Source organism: Pristiophorus japonicus, chromosome 1 (genome assembly GCF_044704955.1).
Source record: "Pristiophorus japonicus isolate sPriJap1 chromosome 1, sPriJap1.hap1, whole genome shotgun sequence".
In the NCBI taxonomy this organism is placed as follows: Eukaryota; Metazoa; Chordata; class Chondrichthyes; family Pristiophoridae; genus Pristiophorus; species Pristiophorus japonicus.
Window position 1 is genome coordinate 199,793,112 of NC_091977.1, and position 23,722 is coordinate 199,816,833.

The 23,722-nt window shown below is 45.1% G+C and overlaps 1 protein-coding gene across 3 annotated transcripts in view; it reads right to left on the bottom strand.

Moving 5' to 3' along the window:
* Window positions 1-23,722, bottom strand: part of poc5 (POC5 centriolar protein homolog (Chlamydomonas)) — a 173,609-nt gene that overhangs the window by 76,765 nt on the left and 73,122 nt on the right. For all 3 annotated transcript variants that reach the window (XM_070886119.1, XM_070886104.1, XM_070886110.1), the window contains exons 8-9: window positions 16,632-16,811; window positions 15,438-15,600 (exon numbers count right to left, since the gene is read on the bottom strand). In XM_070886119.1, coding sequence (XP_070742220.1) covers window positions 15,438-15,600; window positions 16,632-16,811 — 343 coding nt within the window. The remainder of the gene's footprint in view (window positions 1-15,437; window positions 15,601-16,631; window positions 16,812-23,722) is intronic.

The following is a 23,722-nucleotide window of genomic DNA, read 5'->3' on the forward strand; positions in this document are numbered from 1 at the left end:
ATCTTCATAACCGAGCTAAAAAATTTTAAGATGAATCTTTCAAAAAAACCTTTGACATAAAGCTCAGAATCTCACTAGCAGTAGCTGTACTTACTCCCACAATCCACTGAAAATTAATAAAATATTTCCCATTATTGCAGTGGAAAACAGGTTTAATGAGCAAGTCCTCTAGGTCAAAGAGCAAAATTTTAACCAATGGCTGCCCTTCTACTGATACTATACCAAGAAATTAATACATCCAAGCAGTTAATTGGAGCGAATCAAAAAATGTTGTGTCAAATAAAACACTTACGAAAAGTTGTGAGCCTTGTATATCTGAATGTTGATATATACAGGAGGGAAAGATGCTGGGCTCTGTCGATCTTTTCCTAAGGACCAACCGGTTCATACAATCATACAGCACAGAAAAGGCCATTCGCCCCATCGGCCTGTGTCGGCACTTTGAAAGAGCTATCCAATTAGTTCCACTCCACTGCTCATATTTCTGTTTCCATTATATATCCAATCCCCTTTTGAAAATTACTACTGAATCTACTTTCACCACCCTTTCAGGCAGTGCATTCCAAATCATGCGTAAATCATTTCTCCTCATCTTCCCTCTGGTTCTTTTGCCAATTATCTTAAATCTGTGTCCTCAGATTGATTTTCTAGTGTTGAAAAATTAAAATAAAAATTAGAAATGTAGGTTCATACCCCAGTAAACCAGTTCAATTTGTGAAGGATTATGGAGAAAGATATATGAAATAGCCTCTCAGCTAAAGCAATTAAACACACCTACAAAAACAGTTGAAAGAATATCTGGTTTGGAATATGTTAGATGGATAAGATCAGTTAGAGAAAATTGAATGCTGTATGGAAAATGATGGTTACTGAACTGCTCTAGCCATGGAAATGCCATACCAATGAAAACAAATATAGCTGGCAATCTTAGATTCAGTATTCTGAAATTTTGATCAATGTCCATTTCTGGGCATCAGTTTGTGGGGTGGGGTGGGAAAGGAAGAGGAAAAAGAAAAGATGAGACCAATTGGAAGAGCCGGCACAGGCATGATGGGCCAAATGACCTCTGTGATGCATGATTTTATGGCTCATTTTATCATATCAATTTTACTGTTAGAATCATAGAATGGTTACAGCATGGAAGGTGGCCATTCGGCCCGTGCTGACTCTCAGCTAGTCCCACTCCGTTGTCCTTTCCCCGTAGCCCTGCAAATGTTTTTCCTTCAGATACTTATCCAACTCCCTATGGAAAGATAAATGTAAGTTTTCCTCCACCATCCTTTCAGGCAGCACATTCCAGATCTTAACCAATCGCTGTGTAAAAAGGTTTTTTCTTGCATCGCCTTTGGTTCTTTTGCAAATCACCTTAAATCTGTGTCCTCTGGTTCTCGACCCTTCTGCCAATGGAAACCGTTTCTATCTATCTACCCTGTCCAGACCCTTCATGTTTTTGAACATCTCTATTAAATCTCCTCTCAATCGACTCTGCGTAAAGGAGAACAACTCCAGCTTCTCCAGTCTATCAACGTAACTGAAGTCCCTCATTCCTGGAATAATTCTCGTAAGTCCTTTCTGTACTTTTTCTAAGGCCTTCACATCCTTCTTAAAGTGTGGTGCCCAGAATTGGACACAATACTCCAGTGGAGGCCGAACCAGGGTTTTATATAGGTTCATCATAATTTCCACACTTTTGAACTCCTAACACTTTTCTGCGTTAAACTTCATCTGCCACATGTTCACCCAATTTACCAGCCTGTCTATGTCTTCCTGAAGTCTATCACTCTCCTCTTCGCTGTTCACTATACTTCCAAGTTTTGTATCATCTGCAAATTTTGAAATTGTGCCCTATACACCCACATCCAAGTCATTAATATGTATCAAGAAAAGCAGTGGTCCTAGAACCGACCCCTGGGGACCATCGCCATCAGAATACCTTCCTCCAGTCCAAAAAACAACCGTTCACTACTACTGTTTCCTGTCACTTACCAATTTCATATCCAGGCTGCCACTGTCCTCCTTATACCTTGGATTTCAATTTTGCTGGCAAGCTTATTAAGTGGTACTTGGTCGAACGCCTTTTGGAAATTCATGTACACTATGTCAACTCTCATCAACCCTCTGTTACGTCATCAAAAAATTCGATCAACTTGGTTAAACACAATTTGTCTTTAATGAATCCGTGCTGGCTTTCCTTAATTAATCCACCCCTATCCAAATGACTATTAATTTTGTCCTGTGCGGATTTCGTCCCCTACGGGGCACAACGGACATGATTTTTGCAGCACGACAGCTGCAGGAAAAATGCAGGGAACAGCGCCAGCCCTTATACATGGCCTTCTTTGACCTTACAAAGGCCTTTGACACTGTCAACCGCGAGGGCCTGTGGAGCGTCCTCCTCCGTTTCAAATGCCCCCAAAAGTTCATCACCATCCTCTGCCTGCTCCACGATGACATGCAGGGCGTGATCCTTACCAATGGATCCATCACAGACCCAATCCACATCTGGACCGGGGTCAAACAGGGCTGCGTCATCGTCCCAACCCTCTTAATCTTTCTCGCCGCCATGCTCCACCTCAGTCAACAAGCTCCCCGCTGGAGTGGAACTAAACTATAGAACCAGTGGGAACCTGTTCAACCTGCACCGTCTCCAGGCCAGCTCCAAGACCACCCCAACCTCTGTTGTCGAGCTACAGTACACGGACAACACCTGCGTCTGCGGACATACAGAGGCTGAACTCCAGGACATAGTCAACATATTTACTGAGGCGTACGAAAACATGGGTCTTACGCTAAACATCCGTAAGACAAAGGTCCTCCACCAGCCTGTCCACACCGCACAGCGCTGCCCCCCAGTCATCAAGATCCACGGCACGGCCCTGGACAACGTGGACCACTTCCCATATCGCGGGAGCCTCCTATCAACAAGAGCAAGCATCGACGACGAGATTCAACACCGCCTCCAGTGTGCCAGTGCAGCCTTCAGCTGCCTGAGGAAAAGTGTGTTTGAAGACCAGGCCCTTAAAACCGCCACCAAGCTCATGGTCTACAGGGCTGGAGTAATACCCGCCCTCCTTTATGGCTCAGAGACACGGATCATGTACAGTAGACACCTCAAGTCGCTGGAGAAATATCACCAACGATATCTCTGCAAAATCCTACAAATCCCTTGGGAGGACAGGCGCACCAACATTAGCCTCCTCGTCCAGGCTAACATCCCCAGCATTGAAGCACTGACCCCACACAATCAGTTACGCTGGGCAGGCCACATAGTTTGCATGCCAGACACGAGACTCCCAAATCAAGTGCTCTACATTGGCTCATTTGCCGTGAAGGAGCTCCAAGGCGGACAGCGGAAACGTTACAAGGACACGCTCAAAGCTTCCCTGATAAAGAGAGACATCCCCACTGACACCTGGGAGTCCCTGGCCAAAGACTGCCCTAAGTGGAGAAAGTGCATCCGGGAGGGTGCTTGAGTCTCAACGCTGAGAGCGTGCGGAAATCAAGCGCAGGCAGCGGAAAGAGCGTGCGGCAAACCGGTCCCACCCACCCCTTCCATCAACGACTATTTGTCCCACCTGTGACCGAGTCTGTGGCTCTCGTATTGGACTGTTCAGCCACCAAAGAACTCACTTCAGGAGTGGAAGCAAGTCTTCCTCGATTCCGAGGGACTGCCAATGTTGAAGAATTTTGTCCTTGATTACTGTTTCTAAAAGCTTCCCCACTACCGAGGTTAAACTGATTGGCCTTTATTTGCTGGGTTTATTTTTACTCCCTTTTTTGAACAATGGTGTAACATTTGCAATTCTCCAATCCTCTGGCACCACCCCAGTATATTTTAAGGATTGGAATATTTTGGCCAGTAACTCCACGATTTCTGTCCTCAAATTCCCTCACCATCCTAGGATACATCCCATCCGCTCCTGGTGATTTATCGACTTTAAGTATCTTTATCAATTTTTATTCTATCAAGTGTCTCCACTACCTCTTGCTTCACTATGTCGAGAGCAGCACCCTCTTCCTTGGTGAAGACAGATGCAAAATACTCATTTAGTACCTCAGCCTCCATACAGAGGTCTCCTTTTTGGTCCCTAATCGGCCCCACATCTCCTGTTACCACCCTTTTACTATTTATATGCCTATAGAATACTTTTGGATTACCTTTTATGTTCGCTGCCATTCTATTCTCATACCCTCTTTTTGCCCCTCATTTTCTTTTTCACTTCTCCTCTGACCTTTCTATATATAGCCGATTCTCAGATGTATTTACAACCTGGCATCTATCATACACGCTCTTTCTGCTTCATTATATTCTCTATATGTTTCGTCATCCAGGGAGCTCTGACTTTAGTTGTCCTACCTTTCCCCTTGTGGGAATGTACCTCGACTGTACCCGAACTGTTTCCTCTTTAAAGGCAGCTCATTGTTCTACGACACATTTGCCTGCCAAACTTTGATTGCATTTTACCCAGGCCAGATCTGTTCTCATCCTACTGAAATTGGCCTTCCCCCTAGTTAAACACAATGGGCTAGAAATTCTGCGATTTTGCGACCGGGTTTTTGGTGCTATTTTACCCCTTTTGGCGAAAACCCAGTCGGCGGGAAATTCAGTGACCTTTGTACGACAGCACTTTCCACGTACCACTGGGAGTGGACCGGCGTTATGCAACAGTCGAAATAGCGTTTTCGCCAGAAATGTTGCTCTCTCCGCACCCGTAATCTCCGCTCAGAATACCAACAGGGAATAAACCTGTCATAGCAGCCCTGCCAGCAACGGTAAGTATGAAGACCTGCAAAAAGTTGTTAAAAGTTTAAATTTTTAAATTCTTTTTCAGCGATTCGATAGATAAGTGTCTTGTAAATTCCCCCCCGCCGACCAATTTATTTTTTGGTGTTTTTCCGCCCTCCCAAGGCCTCTCGCGCTGCAGTATCGGCCTCGGACTAAAATTGCCGAAACTTGCGGTTTGTGCCTCGAATCCTCGTGCAACGCCGATTTTTACCGCTGCGCAAATTAAAGGTTGAATTTCCGGCCTACTAGCTGTAGTGAAGCGAAAAAAATAACGTTTTTGTTGAGAACAGAATTTCTAGCCCAAACTCTAGATTGCTCCCTGTCATTTTTCATAGCTAATCTCCCATGATACGATGATCACGGTTCCCTAAATGTTCACCAACTGATACTTGCTCCACTTGACCTATCTCATTCCCGAGAACCAGATCCAGCAATGCCTCCTCCCTTGTCGGGCCGGAAACATACTGAACAAGGAAGTTCTCCTGAAAACACTTCAAAAATTCTTCCCCTTTCACACTATTACGATCCCAGTCTATATTAGGATAGTTGAAGTCCTCCATTACTACTGCTCTGTAGTTCTTGCACCTCTCTAATTTCTCTGCAAATTTGCTCCTCCATATCTTTCCCACTGTTGTGTTTCTAACACAGATGAGACTGCACACAGGCAGGTTAAAGTAACAGTGACCTCAGTCTTTATTAAGACACTCCAGAGTGAATAACAGGCCTTAGGGGCCGGCTTACATATAGTGCTCCCAAGGGATGCTGGGATCCCTTGGGACTTCAGGGGATGCGCTCCCTGGTGGTGGAACATGGAAATGTATGCTTTACAGATACACATCACTTCCCCCCCTCAAAGTCAAAGTGAAAACTATTTACAAGGTGAGGCGGTCGGGAGCCTTTCTTTCCCTGGTGAACCGCCTCGGTACAAATGTCTGTTCTGGTGTGTTGGCTGTGCCCTCGCTGGGCTGGCGTGTTGTTGGCCCTGCAGGGCTGCTGGGTGAGCCTGGCCTTGCTGGGCTGTTGGGCATGATGGGTTCAATTTCTTGGTCCGGGGTGGTGGTGTTGATCCTTTGGGTGTGTGTTGTGGGCTCGGAAAAGGTGGTGTCTGCTGTGGGTTGTTCAGGGCAGTCTGTGAACCGCAGCCTCGTTTGGTCCAGGTGTTTTCTGCAAATTTGTCCATTGTCTAGTTTGACTACAAACATCCTACTCCCTTCTTTAGCTATCACCGTGCCCGTGATCCACTTGGGACCATGTCCATAGTTTAGCACATACACAGGGTAATTCAGATCAATTTCCCGTGACACAGTGGCACGACCATCGTTTACATTTTGTTGATGCCGCCTACTCTCTACCTGATCATGCAGGATGGGGTCAACCAGCGAGAGTCTGGTTTTAAGTGTCCTTTTCATGAGTAGCTCAGCCGGGGGCACCCCTGTGAGCGAGTGGGGGCTCGTGCGGTAGCTGAGCAGTACTTGGGACAGGGAGGTTTGGAGTAAGCCTTCTGTGACTCGTTTAAGGCTCTGTTTGTTTGTACTGCCCGCTCTGCCTGCCCATTGGAGGCTGGTTTAAACGGGGCCGAGGTGTCATGTTTGATCCTACTGCGGGTCATGAATTCTTTAAATTCGACACTGGTAAAACATGGCCCGTTGTCACTAACCAGTATGTCAGGCAGGTCGTGGGTGGCAAACATGGCCCTCAGGCTTTCAATGGTGGCGGTGGCAGTGCTTACCGACATTATTTCACATTCAATCCATTTTGAAAAAGCATCACCACCACCAGGAACATTTTACCGAGAAACGGGCCCGCATAGTTGACATGGATCCTTGACCATGGTCTGGAGGGCCAGGACCACAAACTTAGTGGTGCCTCTCTGGGCGCGTTGCTCTACTGAGCACACACGCTGCATTGCCGTACACAGGACTCTAAGTCAGAGTCGATACCGGGCCACCACACGTGGGATCTGGCCATCGCTTTCATAATTACTATATCCGGGTATGTGCTGTGGAGATCCAAGATGAACATCTCCCTGCCCTTTTTTGGTAGCACTACGCGGTTACCCCACATCAGGCAGTCTGCCTGAATGGACAGCTCGTCTTTTCGCCGCTGGAACGGCTTGATTAGCTCTTGCATTTCAACGGGGATACTGGCCCAGCTCCCATGCAGTGCACAGTTTTTTTTTTACTAGGGACAGCAGAGGATCTTGGCTGGTCCAAGTCCTAATCTGGTGGGCCGTGACAGGTGATTTACCATTTTCAAACACTTCCATGACCATCAACAAGTCTGCGGGCTGCGCCACCATCAACAAGTTTGCAGGTTGCGCCATTTCCACCCCCGTGGTGGGCAATGGTAGCCGACTGAGAGCATCCGCACAGTTCTCGGTGCCTGGCCTGTGGCGGATGGTATAGTTATACACTGATAGCGCGAGTGCCCACCTTTGTATGCGGGCTGAGGCATTAGTATTTATCCCCTTGTTTTCAGCGAACAGGGATATGAGGGGCTTATGATCAGTTTCCAGCTCAAATTTGAGGCCAAACAGATAATGATGCATTTTCTTTACCCCGAACACACACGCTAATGCCTCTTTTCTCAATCATGCTGTCGGCCCTCTCGGCCTTAGACAAGTTGCTGGAGGCATAGGCGACAGGTTGCAACTTCCCCACAACGTTAGCTTAATGTAATACACACGCGACTCTGTACGACGATGCATCACAAGTCTTTTACACGGGTTATACAATACAAGCAGCTTGTTGGAGCACAAAATGTTCCTGGGTCGCTCAAAAGCAATTACTTGGTTTTTTTCCCATAGCCAGTTCTCACCTTTACGTAGTAACACATGTAGGGGCTTTAAGAGGGTGCTTAACCGCGGTAGGAAGTTACCAAAATAGTTGAGGAGTCCCAGGAACGACCGCAGCTCCGTGACGTTCTGTGGCCTGGGCGTGTTCCTGATAGCCTCTGCCTTGGCGTCTGTGGACTGAATGCCGTCCGCCGTGATCTTTCTCCCCAAAAACTCCACTTCTGTTGCCATGAAGACGCATTTCGACCTCTTCAGCCGCAGCCCTACGTGATCCAGTGGCTGGAGGACCTCCTCCAGGTTTTGTAGGTGCTCGACCAGTGACCAATATGTCGTCCTGAAAAACCACCGTGCGTGGTACCGACTTGAGTAGGCGCTCCATGTTTCTCTGGAAGATCGCTGCAGCCGACCGAATTCCAAACTGGCATCTGTTGTAGATGAACAGTCCCTTGTGCGTGTTGATGCAGGTGAGGCCCTTTGAAGACTCCTCCAGCTCCTGCGTCATGTAGGCTGAAGTCAGGTCGAGCTTGGTGAACGTCTTGCCTCCTGCCAGCGTCGCAAATAGTTCGTCTGCCTTAGATAGCGGGTATTGGTCCTGTAGCGAGAAACGATTAATAGTTACTTTATAATCGCCGCAAATCCTGACCATGCCATCACTTTTCAGTACTGGAACAAATCGGGGTGGCCCACTCGCTGAATTCCACTGGGGAGATGATGCCCTCGCATTGCAGCCTGTCCAGCTCGATTTTCACGCTCTCCCTCATGAGGTACCGCTCGCGCCTTGTGGTGAATGGGTTGTGCCTCTGGGACCAAGTGGATCCGCACCTTTGCCCCAGAAAAGTTTCCAATGTCTGGCTCAAAAAGGGAAGGAAATTTGTGAAGAAGCTGGATACACGAGGCCTCATCGGCATGTGATAGCACTCGGGTGTCATCCCAGTTCTAGCGGATTTTGCCTAGCCAGCTCCTTCCAAGCAGTGTGGGGCCATCGCCCGGGACAATCCAGAGTGGCAGTTCGTGCACATGCCCTCGTAGGTGACCTTGACCATGGCGCTGCCCATGACAGTGATGAGCTCTTTGGTGTACGGTCTCAGTTTCGTGTGGATGGGGCTCAGGGCTGGTCTGAGTGCCTTGTTGCACCACAGTCTCTCAAACATCTTTTTACTCATGATGGATTGGCTAGTGCCAGTGTCCAGTTCCATGGCTACAGGTAAGCCATTCAATTTTACATTTAGCATTATAGGTGGACATTGTCGAAAATGTGTGCACCCCGTGTACTTCAGTATCTGCCTCCTCTGAGGCTCGAAATTGCTTTGATCCACCATGGACTGATCTTCCTCTGCCACGTGGTGGTTAGCAGGTTTTTCAGAGCATGCAGCTCGTCTGCAAGCTCGTTGGAGGTGCCCGATTGTTCCACAGCTCTTGTAAACATACCCTTTGAAGCAGCATGAATAGGCTGAATGGAAGTCTCCACAACGCCAACAAGGTGTGAATTGCCTTGCATTCATCCTTTGTTGGGGACTCAGTCATCTGGGTCACCTGAGGCCTGCTGGCAGTTGCAGACTCGTAGTTGCTGCCCTGTACATTTTTGCTCGCAAACACAGTTCCAGTTAATTTATGAACATTGCTAGCACTTGTGTGCTGAGAGATTTGTTTGGTGTTATCACTGGTGGACATAAACGCCTGTGCTATCGCAATGGCCTTACTGAGGATCGGTGTCTCTGCAGTCAAAAGTTTTCATAGGATAGTCTCGTGGCCAATGCCCAGTACAAAAAAGCAACTGCCGCAGGTAGCCATCAAACTCACATTGTCCTGCAAGTCACCTTAGCTCGGCGACATAGCTCGCCACTTCCTACCTTCAGATCGCTGGCACGTGTAGAACCGATACTTCGCCATCAGTAGGTCGGTGCCCCGCAGACCGTGAGGAGAACCGCTCTCCTTTTTGCATCGTTTCCTTCTCCGTCCAGCTCGTTGGCTACAAAGTACTGGTCTAGTCGTTCGACATAGGCTTCCCAGTCCTCACCCTCCGAAAACTTCTCCAGGATGCCCACAGTTTGCTGCATCTTTGCGTTGGATTCGTATACTCGTCGCCAGTTGTTGTGTTCCTAACACAGATGAGACTGCATATAGGGAGGTTAAAGTAACAGTGACCTCAGTCTTTACTAAGACACTCCAGAGTGAGGAACAGGCCTTAGGGGCCGGCTTATAGTGCTCCCAAGGGATGCTGGGATCCCTTGGGACTTCAGGAGATGCGCTCCCTGGTGGTGGAACATGGGAGTGCATGCTTTACAGATACACAACACCCACCATTTCCTGGTCTATAGAATTACACCTAGTAGTGTAATGGCACCTCTATTGTTTCTTAACTCTAGCCATATAGATTCTGTCATTGACCCCTCCGGGACATCCTCCCTCTCCAGCACTGTAACATTCTGCTGAACAAATACTGCCATAGCACCTGCTATCTTTCCTTCCCCATCTTTCCTGAACACCTTATAACCAGGAGCATTTAATACCCAACCCTGCCATTTTTTTTTAGCCAGGTCTCAGTTAATGCCACATCATATCCCCATGTGGCTATTTGTGTCTGCAGCTCACTTACCTGATTTACTTCGCTTCGTGCATTCACATATACATTGTAAATCCATCTTAGACCATCCGGTATTTTCTAAGTTGGACCTAATACCTTGCTATTTCTTACTTTAGTATTCTCTGCGTCTCCTAATCGTTTGAGCACTTTCCCCTTGCTAATGTTACACCCTGGTGCTCAAACCCCTGCTAAATTAGTTTAAACCCTCCCCAACAGCACTAGCAAACCTCCCTGCAACAATATTGGTTCTGGTTCTGTTGAGATGCAACCCATCCGGCCTGTACAGGTCCGACAGCTCCAGGAATCTGAAGCCCTATCTCCTGCACCATCTCTCCAGCCACGCATTCATCTGCTCCATCCTCCTATTTCTATACTCACTTGTGTGTGGCACTGGGAGTAATCCGGAGATTACTACCTTTTATCAACTGTAACACTCATCTGGTTGCCAAACTACCTCTTGCCAAAGAATGGCAGTTCCAGTCTCCGTTGAGGCAGATCTGCTGCTCAAAATCCTGGAATTATCAACCAAGTAGAATGACTACAGATCAATACAGCAGTTCTAGCTGCAATATCCAAAATGTCCAGGTCTCACTGTCCAATTATCTCTAGGTTGGCCCACACCTAATAGATGACATTTGTGTTATTTACTTGTCATATACCAACAGCTAAATACTATAGAATCTTTAGAGGAATATAGGAAGTTAAGAGGCAAAATTAAAAAGGATATTAAGAATGCTAAGAGAGAGCATGAGAAATATTTGGCCAGTAAAATTAAGGAAAACCCCAAGATGTTCTATAAATATATTAAGAGTAAAGAGTAACTGAAGAAAGGGTAGGGCGTATTAGAGACCATGAGCATAATCTTTGTGTGGAGGCGGAAGATGTTGGTAGGGTTCTTAACGAATACTTTGCATCTGTTTTCACAAAGGAAAGGGGAATGCAAATACTGCTATCGAGGAGGAGTGTGATATTCTGGATGAAATAAATATAGAGAGAGGGGAAGTATTAAGGGGTTTTGCAGCATTGAAAGTAGGTAAGTCCCCAGGCCAGGATGAAATGCACTCAGGCTGTTGAGCGAAGTAAAAGAGGAAATAGCAGAGGCCTTGACCATCATTTTCCAGTCCTCTTTGGATCTGGGCATGGTGCTTGAGCATTGGAGGACTGCTAATGTAGTACCCTTGTTTAAGAAGGGAAAAAGGGATAGGCCGAGTAATTACAGGCCTGTCAGCCTAACCTCAGTTATGGGAAAATTATTGGAAAAAAATCCTGAAAGACAGGATAAATCTGCATTTGGAAAGGCAAGGATTAATTAGGGACAGTCAGCATAGATTTGTTAAGGGAAGATAGTGTTTGACTAACCTAATTGAATTTTTTGAGGAGGTAACCAAGAGGGTCGATGAGGGTAGTGCGTACGATGTAGTATATATGGACTTTAGCAAGGCTTTAGAAAGGCCCCACATGGTAGACTGGTCATGAAGGTTAAAGCCCATGGGATACAGGGCAAACTGGCAAGTTGGATCCAAAATTGGCTTGGAGGTAGGAAGCAAAGGGCAATGATTGATGGATGTTTGAGAGACTGGAAGGATGTTTCCAGTGGGGTTCCGCAGGGCTCAGTACTGGGTCCCTTGCTTTTTGTGGTATATATCAACGATTTAGATTTGATTATAGGGAGTATGATTAAGAAGTTTGCAGACGACACTAAAATTGGCTGTGTGGTTGATAATGAAGAGGAAAGTCATGGGCTGCAGGAGGATATCAATCTACTGGTCAGAGCAGTGGCAAATGGAATTTAATTCAGAGAAGTGTGAGGTGATGCACTTTGGGAGGGCTAATAAGGAAAGGGTCTACACATTAAGCGGTAGGTCACTTAATAGTGTAGATGAACAAAGGGAGCTTGGAGTGTTTGTCCACAGATCCCTGAAAGTAGCAGGCCAGGTCGATAAAGTGGTTAAGGAGGAAAAGGGAATGCTTGCCTTTACTGACCAAGGCATAGAATATAAGAGCAGGGAGGTTATGCTTAAATTGTATAATACTTTGGTTAGGCCACAGCTAGAGTACTGTGTGCAGTTCTAGTCGCTGTATTATAGGAAGTGTAGAAGGGCAAAATTCGTAGGAATCTCCTCCCTCCCCGGTGTTTGGACTCATTGGAAAGGAAATTTAATTTGAAACTATCTACTAGAAAGTTCAAAATCCTAAAGTGCACATGGAAGAAACTATAAACTTTAATTGAATTTGGGATTTTACAAAGCAGATTGAACCTGTGGGGGCAGGGCTAAGGAACTATTCCTCAAAGGCGGCAGTTTGATTATTGAAACTGCCTGGGGCATTGAGACTAAAGTAAATTGTCTGGAAAATGGATACTCAAAAACCCTTCTCCACAAGAGACATTAACATTGCAACAATTAACTCAGAGATGGTCAGCCATCAACCTGAACCTGGAAAGCCATTTTCAGCCTATGCATAAAAACAAAAGGCTCACTCTAGCCTGCATGCAAAAACCAAGCACAAAGAACATTGCAATTACCAAGCTAATATTTCCATCAAGAAACAGATTTAGAAGGTCAGCCCACCCGAGACATATTAACTTTTAACGAGCCTGCCAAAATATGGCAGAATTCTCAGGCCCGCCTAAATTAAACAAAGAATTCTGGACTGATTTGGCGCGAAGATTAAGACATCTCAAATGTATAACTGGGCCCTGCTTTAACAAAGGGTATGCTTGTGCTTTGCTGCTGCTTATGCCTCGAGAGACACTGCTTGTGCTAGTGCCATACTACGCCTATGCCATCAAGAAGGGAGAGAAACCAACGCGACAGTTGTAAACTAACTTCTCCAGCCTCGATGTCCTGAAATTGAAAAGGAAGGAAGACCACCACCATCGTGGCAGCAACCGACCACAGCCAACGTGGTACCACTAAAACCACCGCGATTGACCAACCTTGAAACAAATCTTCACAAGGTAGAAACCGAAGAATCGAAAGTTTCCACTCTACAATCTAGGCTTGACTACCAACAGGTGAAAACGTTACCTAAAAGGCCTTTGAAACCTATTTGTAACGCAAGAAATCGGGTACGTACCCCACAAATCCAAAACGCGCCTTACCGCATCAGCAGACTCAACCCAACTGAAGATTGCGCAGTAAGAATCTTCTCCGATGTTTGGGGTATGGCAGGCAGAACCTACAGAATCCAACGAACCCCGAACTACCGCTAACTGACCAGAAAGGATTGCTAAGTATAGCCCCTGTCTGCCCTGGAGTCTAACCTAGCCAGTATTAGGTATTTGCGAGGTGGGAGATGTAATTTTCACTGCAACCCCTTTGAATGCGTAATGTAATGTTCTTTGTGTAATTATAAGTGTGACATTGATTTTATTAAGGATAAGAAAATACAAAGTTTTTTTGCACCAAACCAGTGGTCTTCTGCACTTTATCACATCCCCCAAATAAATCCAGAGTCTAGAACCCAAGGGAGTGGGAGCAATTCGAACCGCTCAAATAGGTCAGAGGTGAACCTGGCCCCCGAGACCACCGCTTACAGAAGGATGTGATTGCACTAGAGAGGGTGCAGAGGAGATTTACTAGGGTGCTGCCTGGAATGGAGAATCTTAGTTATGAGGACAAATTGGATATGCTGGGTTTGTTCTCATTGGAACAGAGGAGGTTGAGAGCAAACCTTATTGAGGTGTACAAAATATTGAGGGGCCTGGACATAATGGATAGGAAGGGTCTATTTCCATTGATGGAGGGGTCTATTACGAGGGGGCATAGTTTTAAGATGGTTGGTGGAAGGTTTAGAGGGGATTGGGGGGGGGGGGTGGGGAGGGGCTTCTTTACGCAGAGGGTTGTGGGGATCTGGAACGCGCTGCCTGGAAGAGTGGTGGATGCAGAAATCCTCACCACTTTTAAGAGATGATTGGATGGGCATTTGAAGTGCAGTAACCTGCAGGATTACGGACCTAGAGCTGGTAATTGGGATTAGGCAGGATGACCTTTTGTTGGACGGAGCAGATATAATGGTAAGTACTGCAGGGGATAGAATACGGCCAGGGTAATCTGGACGAGTTTCGATCGCCTGGATGGATCAGAGAGGAATTTTCCTAGATTTTTTCTCCCTAAATTGGCCTGGGTTTTTAATCTGGTTTTTGCCTCTCCCAGGAGATCACATGGTTGGGGTGGAGTGTAGAATGTTTCAGTATAAAGGATGTCGCAGTTGTGTGAGGCGGAATGGTTGGGCTGGGTGCTCTTTGCCTTTCAGTCATTGTTCATAGGTTTATATGTAACCTTTAAGGATGCTGACCAAAGGCCGTGTGGCTCTGTTGGTCGGCGCGGACACGATGGGCCGAAATGGCCGCCTTCTGCGCTATAAATTTCTGTTTCTACTTGTATATAAATTGCAGGCTGCAAGCATCATAAAACCTTATCCACTAAACAGTTTGTACACTTTATCCCACAGATATAGGGGTATTTCTAATGCAGATGAATTATCAGAAATCAAACAAAAACATGATATTCAATACAGATTTTGAAACCAAGAATTAACATTGGCCAGTGGCTGAGATGGAATCAGCAGGGACTGAACGAATTGAAATAGACTGGTAACTCGAGAGAAGAAAACTTTGCTCATAAAACTGTTGCAAACAAGGAAGAGAAAGAAAAAAAAAAGAGAAGAGAACTTTGCTACAGACCTGAAAATAGACCGCAGGAAAAATTTTGGACTGTAAAAGAGAAGAATCAACAAAGACTTCAACTTTTTTGATGTAAGAGAAATATATACTACCAAAGAGAAAAGAAAAATAAATGGTCCTGAGAAAGATGTTATTTCCAGCTGGGTGCTGCATGGTCATCAGACTTGTATCTGACTTTGTAAAGCAACAGCACTTGCAACTATTATCTGGCATGAATGAATGCACGTGATGTGTTTGTTTCTTCTCTTCTCTCCCCTGCCCCCTTCTTCTTCTACTCTTCAAGGTGGCGACTTATATGGATATAAAATGTTGGTACAGTATGGATTTTGTATCAACTGTACAGATGTAGACAACACCAGGATTCTTCAGTAACTGGTTAATTATGTGATTCCTTCCATTTTTAGTTCTCTTTGGCAAACCAATAAAAATCGTAACTAGAAAAATGAAATGGATTTGCAATTTTAAAACAATTATATATAATTGTATGAACAGGATCACTTTATTTATATCCAAAATGTCCACTGACTGGTTTTGCTGAATAAACTTCCTGCTATTTTCATCTACAAGCTTTCCTATGAGTACTGACCGTGTTCCACTCTTCTGTTTCCGTTCTGAAACATACTCATTGCCTCGAGGTTGAGAGCACATACACCACGCATGAATGCTTTTTTCATAGAATCAGTATACTTGTCCTTTTCAGCTAACAACCGTTTTATCTCTGCTCTTGCTCGTTCCAGTTCTTCCTTTGACTAAAATTTCAAATGAAAAATGTTTTGAGAACAAAATAGGACTGTAATTTTCAACAATACATATCTATTTCCATCGTGTACATTTGGGATCACATTGGTCTAATTGCAATATCATCTCCCTGCTAATATGCTCTCTCTTTTCAAGTCTCCAAAGTCCCTCAAATGAACTTAAAAAAAAAAATCAGAAGTCAGTCTTTATTCTTCACATTTTTTACTGTACATACAGCAGTGCTCCCAAAATATATGTACGTACACCTACCCTCCCCCCACCAAAACATATCAGTTTAACAATTTCCGCATTTTTCTTGGTGCATTTCAACTTGCTTTTAAACAAGGAAAGTTTTGTATCCAAAATTATAACATGTTCCTTGCAGATTGCCCCCTTGCTTTTTCCCCTTTAATGCTCCTCTTGGGAGGAATGGAGGTCATTTTCTTGGGTCTACAAAACAAATGCAGTAATAAATATTTGCATTTCCATTGGCAAAGTCACAATGACTATGCCGAAGTGTTTAAATAAAAGCAGGATTTGATTTTGATTTTGATTTCACAAACACATTAACCATACTTCTGTCCTTTTCTAGTTTCAAATAAAAATGGTTTGAGAGGGCAGGAGGGAAAGAGTGGCATCAGGAGAGGAAAGAATCCTACTTCTGTTCCAGAGTCATTTCCCAACACCAATTTTCATGGAACACAGTTTTGCAGCAATCTCTTTGGTTGTGTACCATTGTGTGATTGGCTAATGGTGCAGGGTTTTCGGCTTGCTTACCCTATTACCATACACTACTGGCTTCAAAACCGAGAGGGAAACACTTCTAGAGGGTTTCTGATCATCCCTGTAACTTTGGTGGAAGAGCCACAAAGAATCCTAAAAAAGTAGAAGACAGACAAAGTTTGGGCGTACAAGCCAGGGAAGCCATGTGGAAATTTACCCCCACCTCCACAGATGTTTTGCATTACACATGTGTATTACTGAGTCCCAGCTGACAAACTACATTTATAAAAACTTTTCCAAGTTGTTCACTGGTACTTACTGCATCAAGTTTATCCTCGTAGTCCCTGGACAGCTGGATACAGACCTCCTCAGCACGAGCTTGACATGCTTTTTCTACCCTGTCTTTCCATTCTGTCTGCATTTCTGATTTCCAAGCCGTACACACTTTCTTCATCAGACTGAATCTATAATGCTTGTCAGCCAGAGCAGTTGCATAATCCTGGAACAGATGAGCCAGAATTACTACTAAAATTGTGGTTGCAAATGGATAGCAAAAATACATAGTTTCAGTAAAACTCAAACCATTATAAAATTACGCCAAATTTTCCCCATTTCACCCTAAGGGCCCAAGTTTCTGATATCGACTAGAACGGCACACCTCCGAGAGGCCCTCCTATTTTGTGGAATGAAAAGCGCGCCAAAAACTTACCTCGCGATTCTCCGAGTGCAGCAGGCCTGTTCAGCAGTCAGCGTGACGCAGCACACCAGCAGTGGGCGGAGCTACAGCCCTGGGCCAAAAAGAGTGCCGGCAGCTGTATGCGTGTGCAGTAGAGTCTCCTGGCCCCCAGATTCTGTGTGCGTGTACTGCTGGCTGTGTGGGAGGGGCCCGAAGCATGCAGCCCCGAGCCCTGGCCGGGCTCCTGGAGCGGGCAGAGTGCCGATATCCAGTCTGTAGCACGCAGCTCCTAGCCCTGGCCGAATGGGTTCCTGGAGCGGGCAGAGTGCCGATTTCCAACCTGCAGCACGCAGCCCCTAGCCCTGGCCGGGCTCCCGAATGTGTAGGTGAGGTAGGAACTTTTTATTTTTTATTTATTTGGTCATTTATTATTGATGATGGTTCTTTATTTTTAAAAAGAGAAGTGTTTAATTGCTTTGGAAAATCCCCCAATTTCCCTTCTCCTCCACCCCCCCCCCCCAAATCTCTGGCTACCTACGTCTAATTCTGAAGTGCATGCAAGGTTTTTCTGAGCTTACAAAATTCAACACTTATTCCGTTCTAAGTTAGTTTGGAGTCACTTTTCGGTGCCTAAATTTGCAAAACAGGCATAAGTGGCTGGCAATGCCTTTTGAAAAAAAAAACTGAACTAAAACAAAACTAACTCACTAGAACTGGAGCAAACTAAATGCCGAGAATTGCGATTTCTAAGACACTCCAAACGAAACTAGTTGTTCCAATAGGAGCAACTCCACCCGAAACTTGGGCCCATATATATAAAAAACTGACACCACTTTAAATCATGAAAGATACACATTTAATACATTTTCATTTCAGGTTAGCAGCAGGAAGAGCTTGGAAATATATCCAAATGATTTAACACCTCACTTGTTACTGTAAGCTGAACCATTGAAATTTTACAAACCACTACAATATTAGTATTCAAATTGGACTTGGAAGTTAATTATTTCATTGACCATCACATCATTTATATGAGCTCTATCCTTACAATAAAATAATCTTTTTTTCCCTTCATTTATAACTACGGTTAGCTCTCTTTCAAAAAAATATAACAACTCACTGGATAGAGTAAATGTTGCAGCTATTGATAATCCTTTTATATGTAACATTTCCTTGGACACAAATTGATTTTCTTTGTATAAATAGAGTTTTACTTAGTGGAGATAATCAGCTTAAATAGGATTACTTCATTTCAAATAAGTCATAATTAACCAGCTTCAATTATATTACAAATCAATGCTAGAATATAATACTCAACTAGCCAGGACAAACTATTCTTACAGTATTGACAAGTGAAGATAAGCAGGTGCTTTGAAACTTGCTGCAGCTCCTTCTTAATCCTGCGGGAAAACTCCCTTGTTTAACAAAATGTAGGATTTAAATTACAAAACAAGAAATGGAAATGCTGAAAATACACAGGTCAGCTAGCTTTTGTAGAGAGAAAAGACAGGTTAACATTTCAGATGCAATCCTTCGACATAACTGTATTAGCACGTATTTTAGCAAAATTGGGAAAGGAAACAAAAAGATACTCCACTCTCAGATGAAGTGAAGAGTATGAACAACCTGCTTAAAAGAAAGACAACAAATTGTCAGGTGATCTTTTGTCATTTCAGTGATGGAAAGATAAAAATGTTCAAACATCCAAGGAAGGCGGCAAGAAAATAGGGCACATTGGAACAGAAAAAATAAAGTCTGCAGATGCAGGTCTAAAATCAATACTGAAATGCTGGAAATAGTCTGACTTCTGCAAGGAAAAAAAACAGGTTAATAAAAAGAGGGCAGACCACTCCCACCCCAACTGAAGTACATTCTGACAAAGGGTTTAATAACTGAATTACTGGTTGATCTGCCCTCTTATATCAGAGACAGAGGGAGGCCAGCACCAAGTGTGCAGACACTCCCCATCCATTCCGCCTGCTAACATGCATCCCTCACTGAGCGGATAGCTATTTCCTAAAATTACTACAGTTCAGACCAGGGGACTGCAGAGACCCCAGGGGAAAGATGAGACACTTCCTAAAACGTGTGTTAAGCTTGATTGAAAGTATAGGAGGCCAAAGATAGAGAAGTCAGAGTGGGAATGCGAAGGGCCACACATAAGACAGAACTGAGGTGTTTGGTCACAATCTGCATTTAAGCTTCTCACACCAGTAGTCTTAACTGATGAGAATGGAAAGAGTATACTAGACTAAAAAGGAAGTAAACACAAATTACATTCTCACATGTGCGCGCGTTTGGGGTCGACACAATGATGTGGGAGGAGATGTTGTAGCTTCTGTGGTTACACAGGAAAGGCAGTTGAAAGTTGGAGAGCAGAAAAGTGAATAGGGGCATCCTGGAGTTGGAGAGGGGGAAGGAAGATGTCAGAGAAAGGGGAAAGGAAACTCTGCTGTAGGTGGTAGATGAACAGATGAATGTAGAGAGGCTGGTGAGATGGAAGGCGAGGGCAAGGGATCCTGTAGATGAAAGCAGAGGCATGGAAAAAAGGCTTGATGCAGTCAAGAGCCCCGTTGAAGAAAACTTAGCTCAGGAAAAGGAACATTTTGGAAGCTCCGATGTGGAAGGTTTAATTATCAGAGTAGACGAGACAGAGGGGGCAAGTTTCGGCCCTCCTTTAGAACGCCGCGCCTCCGAGAGGCACGCCTGTTTGCTGGAAGAAAAAGTGCGGCTAAAACCTATCTCGGTATTCTGTGATCGTTCTCGGACCTGATCCAGATCGGCGTGGCGTCTCAGCAGCTGCGTGGGGTGGGAACCAAAGCGTGGCGCCGAAGATCTGCCAGCAGGGGGGCGGGGCTACCTCACAGCAGCACATTTAGTGCCGGCAGCCCTGTGCATGCGCGCTGGAACGCATGCGCAGTGGGCACGCAGCCATTTTGAGGTAAATAAGGAAAAGTGCTGTTTTGTTTTGTGGAGCTGTGGAAAGGCTTGAGTGAATTTTGGTGATTTTTTTGTGCCTGAAGGAGTGCTTTTAGCACCACTGTTGAAGAAATCACCTGCTGAAATCAGTGAGTGCTGCTTGTTGCTGCTAAACTTCCAGAACATGTAAAATAAGGTCCGTGTGTTTTGAAAAATCAGAGTGTCAATTCAATACAGCAATGGAACAACGTCCACCAAGAACAAAGAATTTCTTGCATGAGGAAGTGGAGACATTAGTTAACGTCATTGAGCAGAGGTGGCAGGAGCTGGATACCAGCAACAAAGGTCGCATAAAAGTGCCACCCAAAGAAATGAAGAAACGCTGGAACCAAGTTGCAGAAGATTACTGCGCAGTGGTGCATATCGACTGGGCCTGTATTCACTGGAGTTTTGAAGGATGAGAAGGGATCTCATAGAAACAGATAAAATTCTGACAGGACTGGACAGGTTAGATGCAGGAAGAATGTTCCCGATGTTGGGGGAGTCCAGAACCAGGGGTCACAGTCTAAGGATAAGGGGTAAGCCATTTAGGACCGAGATGAGGAGAAACTTTTTCACTCAGGAGAGTTATTAACCTGTGGAATTCTCTTCCGCAGAGTTGTTGATGCCAGTTCATTAGATATATTCAAGAGGGAGTTGGATATGGCCCTTACGGCTAAAGGGATCAAGGGGTATGGAGAGAAGGCAGGAAAGGGGTACTGAGGGGAATGATCAGCCATGATCTTATTGAATGGTGGTGCAGGCTCGAAGGGCCGAATGGCCTACTCCTGCACCTATTTTCTATGTTTCTATGCTCTCACTTGTAACTTATTTAATTTTGCACGCAAGAAGTGATCTTGAAGTTTTTAAGTGATCTTAAAGAGTCATATTAAAAAGTAAAGTTTGATACAACAAATATTTTATTACACGAACGTTAACTTTTCAATAAAATATTTTTTCATTAAAAGTGAATCATGTTCCATTAACACAACATAGGAACAACGCCAAAAAATAACATGTCCATGCGCAACAGTTGTCGCAGAGCCCTCAGGCATCAGTAATTGAAGCGTTCACGGATGAGCTGCTGGCGCAGGGCTCGAGCAATCGTTAAAGGAGCACGATGGACCACCCTCTTCCGACCTTGTGCTCTTGCATCAGGCACTTGCATGCTTTCCTGATCGTTGTCATCATCCTCATTCTGCTCTTCCAAACTACTCAGACACTCTCCCCTCATGTGGGTCTTCTGGTTCCACTACCAGCTCCTGCTGCCTCATGATGGCTAAGTTATGCAGCATGCAACTCACAACAGTGAACTGACCGACAAACTTAGGAGAGTATTGCAAGTGGCCTCCGGAATGGTCCAGCAATTGGAAACGCTGTTTCAAGATGCCAATGGTCCTCTCTATGATGCTGCGTGTCGCAATGTGCGCCGTGTTGTACTGATGGTCAGCTTCCGTCCGTGTTACGTGTAGGGGCGTCATGAGCCAGGCGGCGAGGTCGTACTCTTTGTCTCCCAGTAGCCAGCTCTGCCCTTCTGGCTGCTGCTCAAACATGTCAGATATAACGCTATTGCATAGGATGAACGCATCATAGGTGCTGCCGGGGTATCGCGCATGGACTGACACGATGCGCTGCTTGTCGTCACACACGAGCTGCACATTGATAGAGTGGAAACCTTTCCTATTTCGGTACTGCTTGAAATCATTCGCAGGTGATCGCAAGACTATGTGGGTACAATCAACACAGCCCTGTACTTTTGGGAAGCCAGCAATCCTGGAGAAGCCCACAGCCCCGTCATGCATTGCTTGGCCGGTCATTGGGAACTTGAAGTCATTCCTCCGCGCATACGTGCAGCCGTGACCTGGTAAACGCAGGCATCTATTGCACGTTGAGAGATGGCGCACACATCTCCAGTTGTAGCTTGAAATGATCCCGAGGTATAGAAGGAAAGTGCAGCTGTAACCTTCACTTCAACAGACAAGGCAGTCGGCGTCCTCCTTCTGGGTTGTAAATCTGCTCTCAGCAGATCACAGATCTCAACGACAACTTCTCTGTGGAAATGGAGCCTTTTCACACAATCAGCCTCGCTCATGTCCAGATATGAACACCTGGTTCGATATTGCCAACGTGGGTAAGGTCTCCCGCCCATCAGCCTACAGGCTATGATGTTCCTGGTGCGGTGAGCTTTAATCAATTCTCTCCTATGCAGTGAATTGATGGAGAACCATTGTATAATCTGTGGTGTTGATAATGCAGCACTCATACTTGAAGTACAAATTAAACTTTTAAACTTGCTGGCTGGTTCTCTCTCCCGGTGCTTTGTACGCCTCCCCTATCCCCTGGCCAAATGGTCTAAGTCTTCGCAGCTCAGAGGCTGCTGCTGCCAAATTCTACTGCCGTCGCTGTGGCCTGATGCCGCCCCTATCCCCTGGCCGAACGGCCTAAGTCTTCGCAGCTCGGAGCCTGCTGCTGCTTCAGACAGGTAGGAAAATTAAGTGTAATTTTTATTTTCTTTATTTATCATTTATTGTTCAGGATGGCTCTTTATTTGTAGAAGCAAAAGTGTTAAATGCTTGTAAAATTCCCTAACTTCCCCCCCCCCCAATCTCTCGTTCCCTGTGCCTAATTTCTAAAGTGTAGGCAAGGTTTTTCTGAGCGTACAAAAATCTACACTTACTCCATTCTATGTTAGTTTGGAGTAAGTTTTTACTGCCTAAACTTGCAAAACAGGCGTAAGCGACTGGACATGCCCCCTTTTGAAAAATAAATTTTCTAAAATGAAACTATTCTAACTCACTAGAACTGGAGCAAACTAAATGCCGAGAATTGCAATTTCTCAGATGCTCCATTCTAAACTAGTTGCTCCAAAAAAAATAGGAGCAACTCAGGCTGAAACTTGAGCCCAGAGAAACTGGGAGAAAAGGAGAGAGAGTCTTTATAGGAAGCAAAGTGGAACAGAGCAAGTATGAGCTGTGCTGGTAATAGATGTATGTAGCAGGTCATTTGCTAGAGGAAAGAAAGTAGAAATAAAGAAAGAAAAGGAAGCGTCAGAGATGGATTATATCAGGGACAGTATCTCTATTTCACTTATGGCTCTTCTGAATCTCTCTATTTCTGACAATTAGATTGGGAAGGCGGCTAGGGGAGGTTGCGGAGACAGGCTTTTGAAAAAGTGGGGAGAGATGTGGCAAGGTAGAGGAGTTTAGATAGAATTCAAGTGTATAACAGGAAAGGTGGGGAAGACAGACAATTGTCCAGACTCCTTAGGCTAGGATGTAGGGATGCAAGAGGTTGCAGAGGTATGTTACAGGAAGGTCATGAAGGGTATTTAAATATGTGCCACTGCAGAGGGGACCAACTTACATTTCTCCTAGGACGGCGTATGTGACCACACCTAAATAACGGGCTGGTCATTAAAACCAGTACACGTTAAAAAAAATAAATCGGCACAGAAAGATGCCCTTGTTTTGATGCGAAGGTTTGGAGGGTGTCAACAAGAGTATGAATCACGAAGCTTATTTTTTTCAAACTCAAAAGGGAGAAAATGGAAGTCATGCAATTCTCTAATTTTGGATTTTTTTTCCCCCAAAGTGCCACGCCACCACTGAACGTGCCCGGTGAGGAGACGGAGCGTCGGCCTGCAGAATCGCTCCCTCGCCCGGACACAGGGGCTTGGCTTCAAAAGAAGCCCCAGAGAGGGTGGGGGGAGGAGGGGGGGCATGAAAGCCGAACTGAAGGTATGAGAACCCTTACATTATACAGCAGCTTCAAAAAAA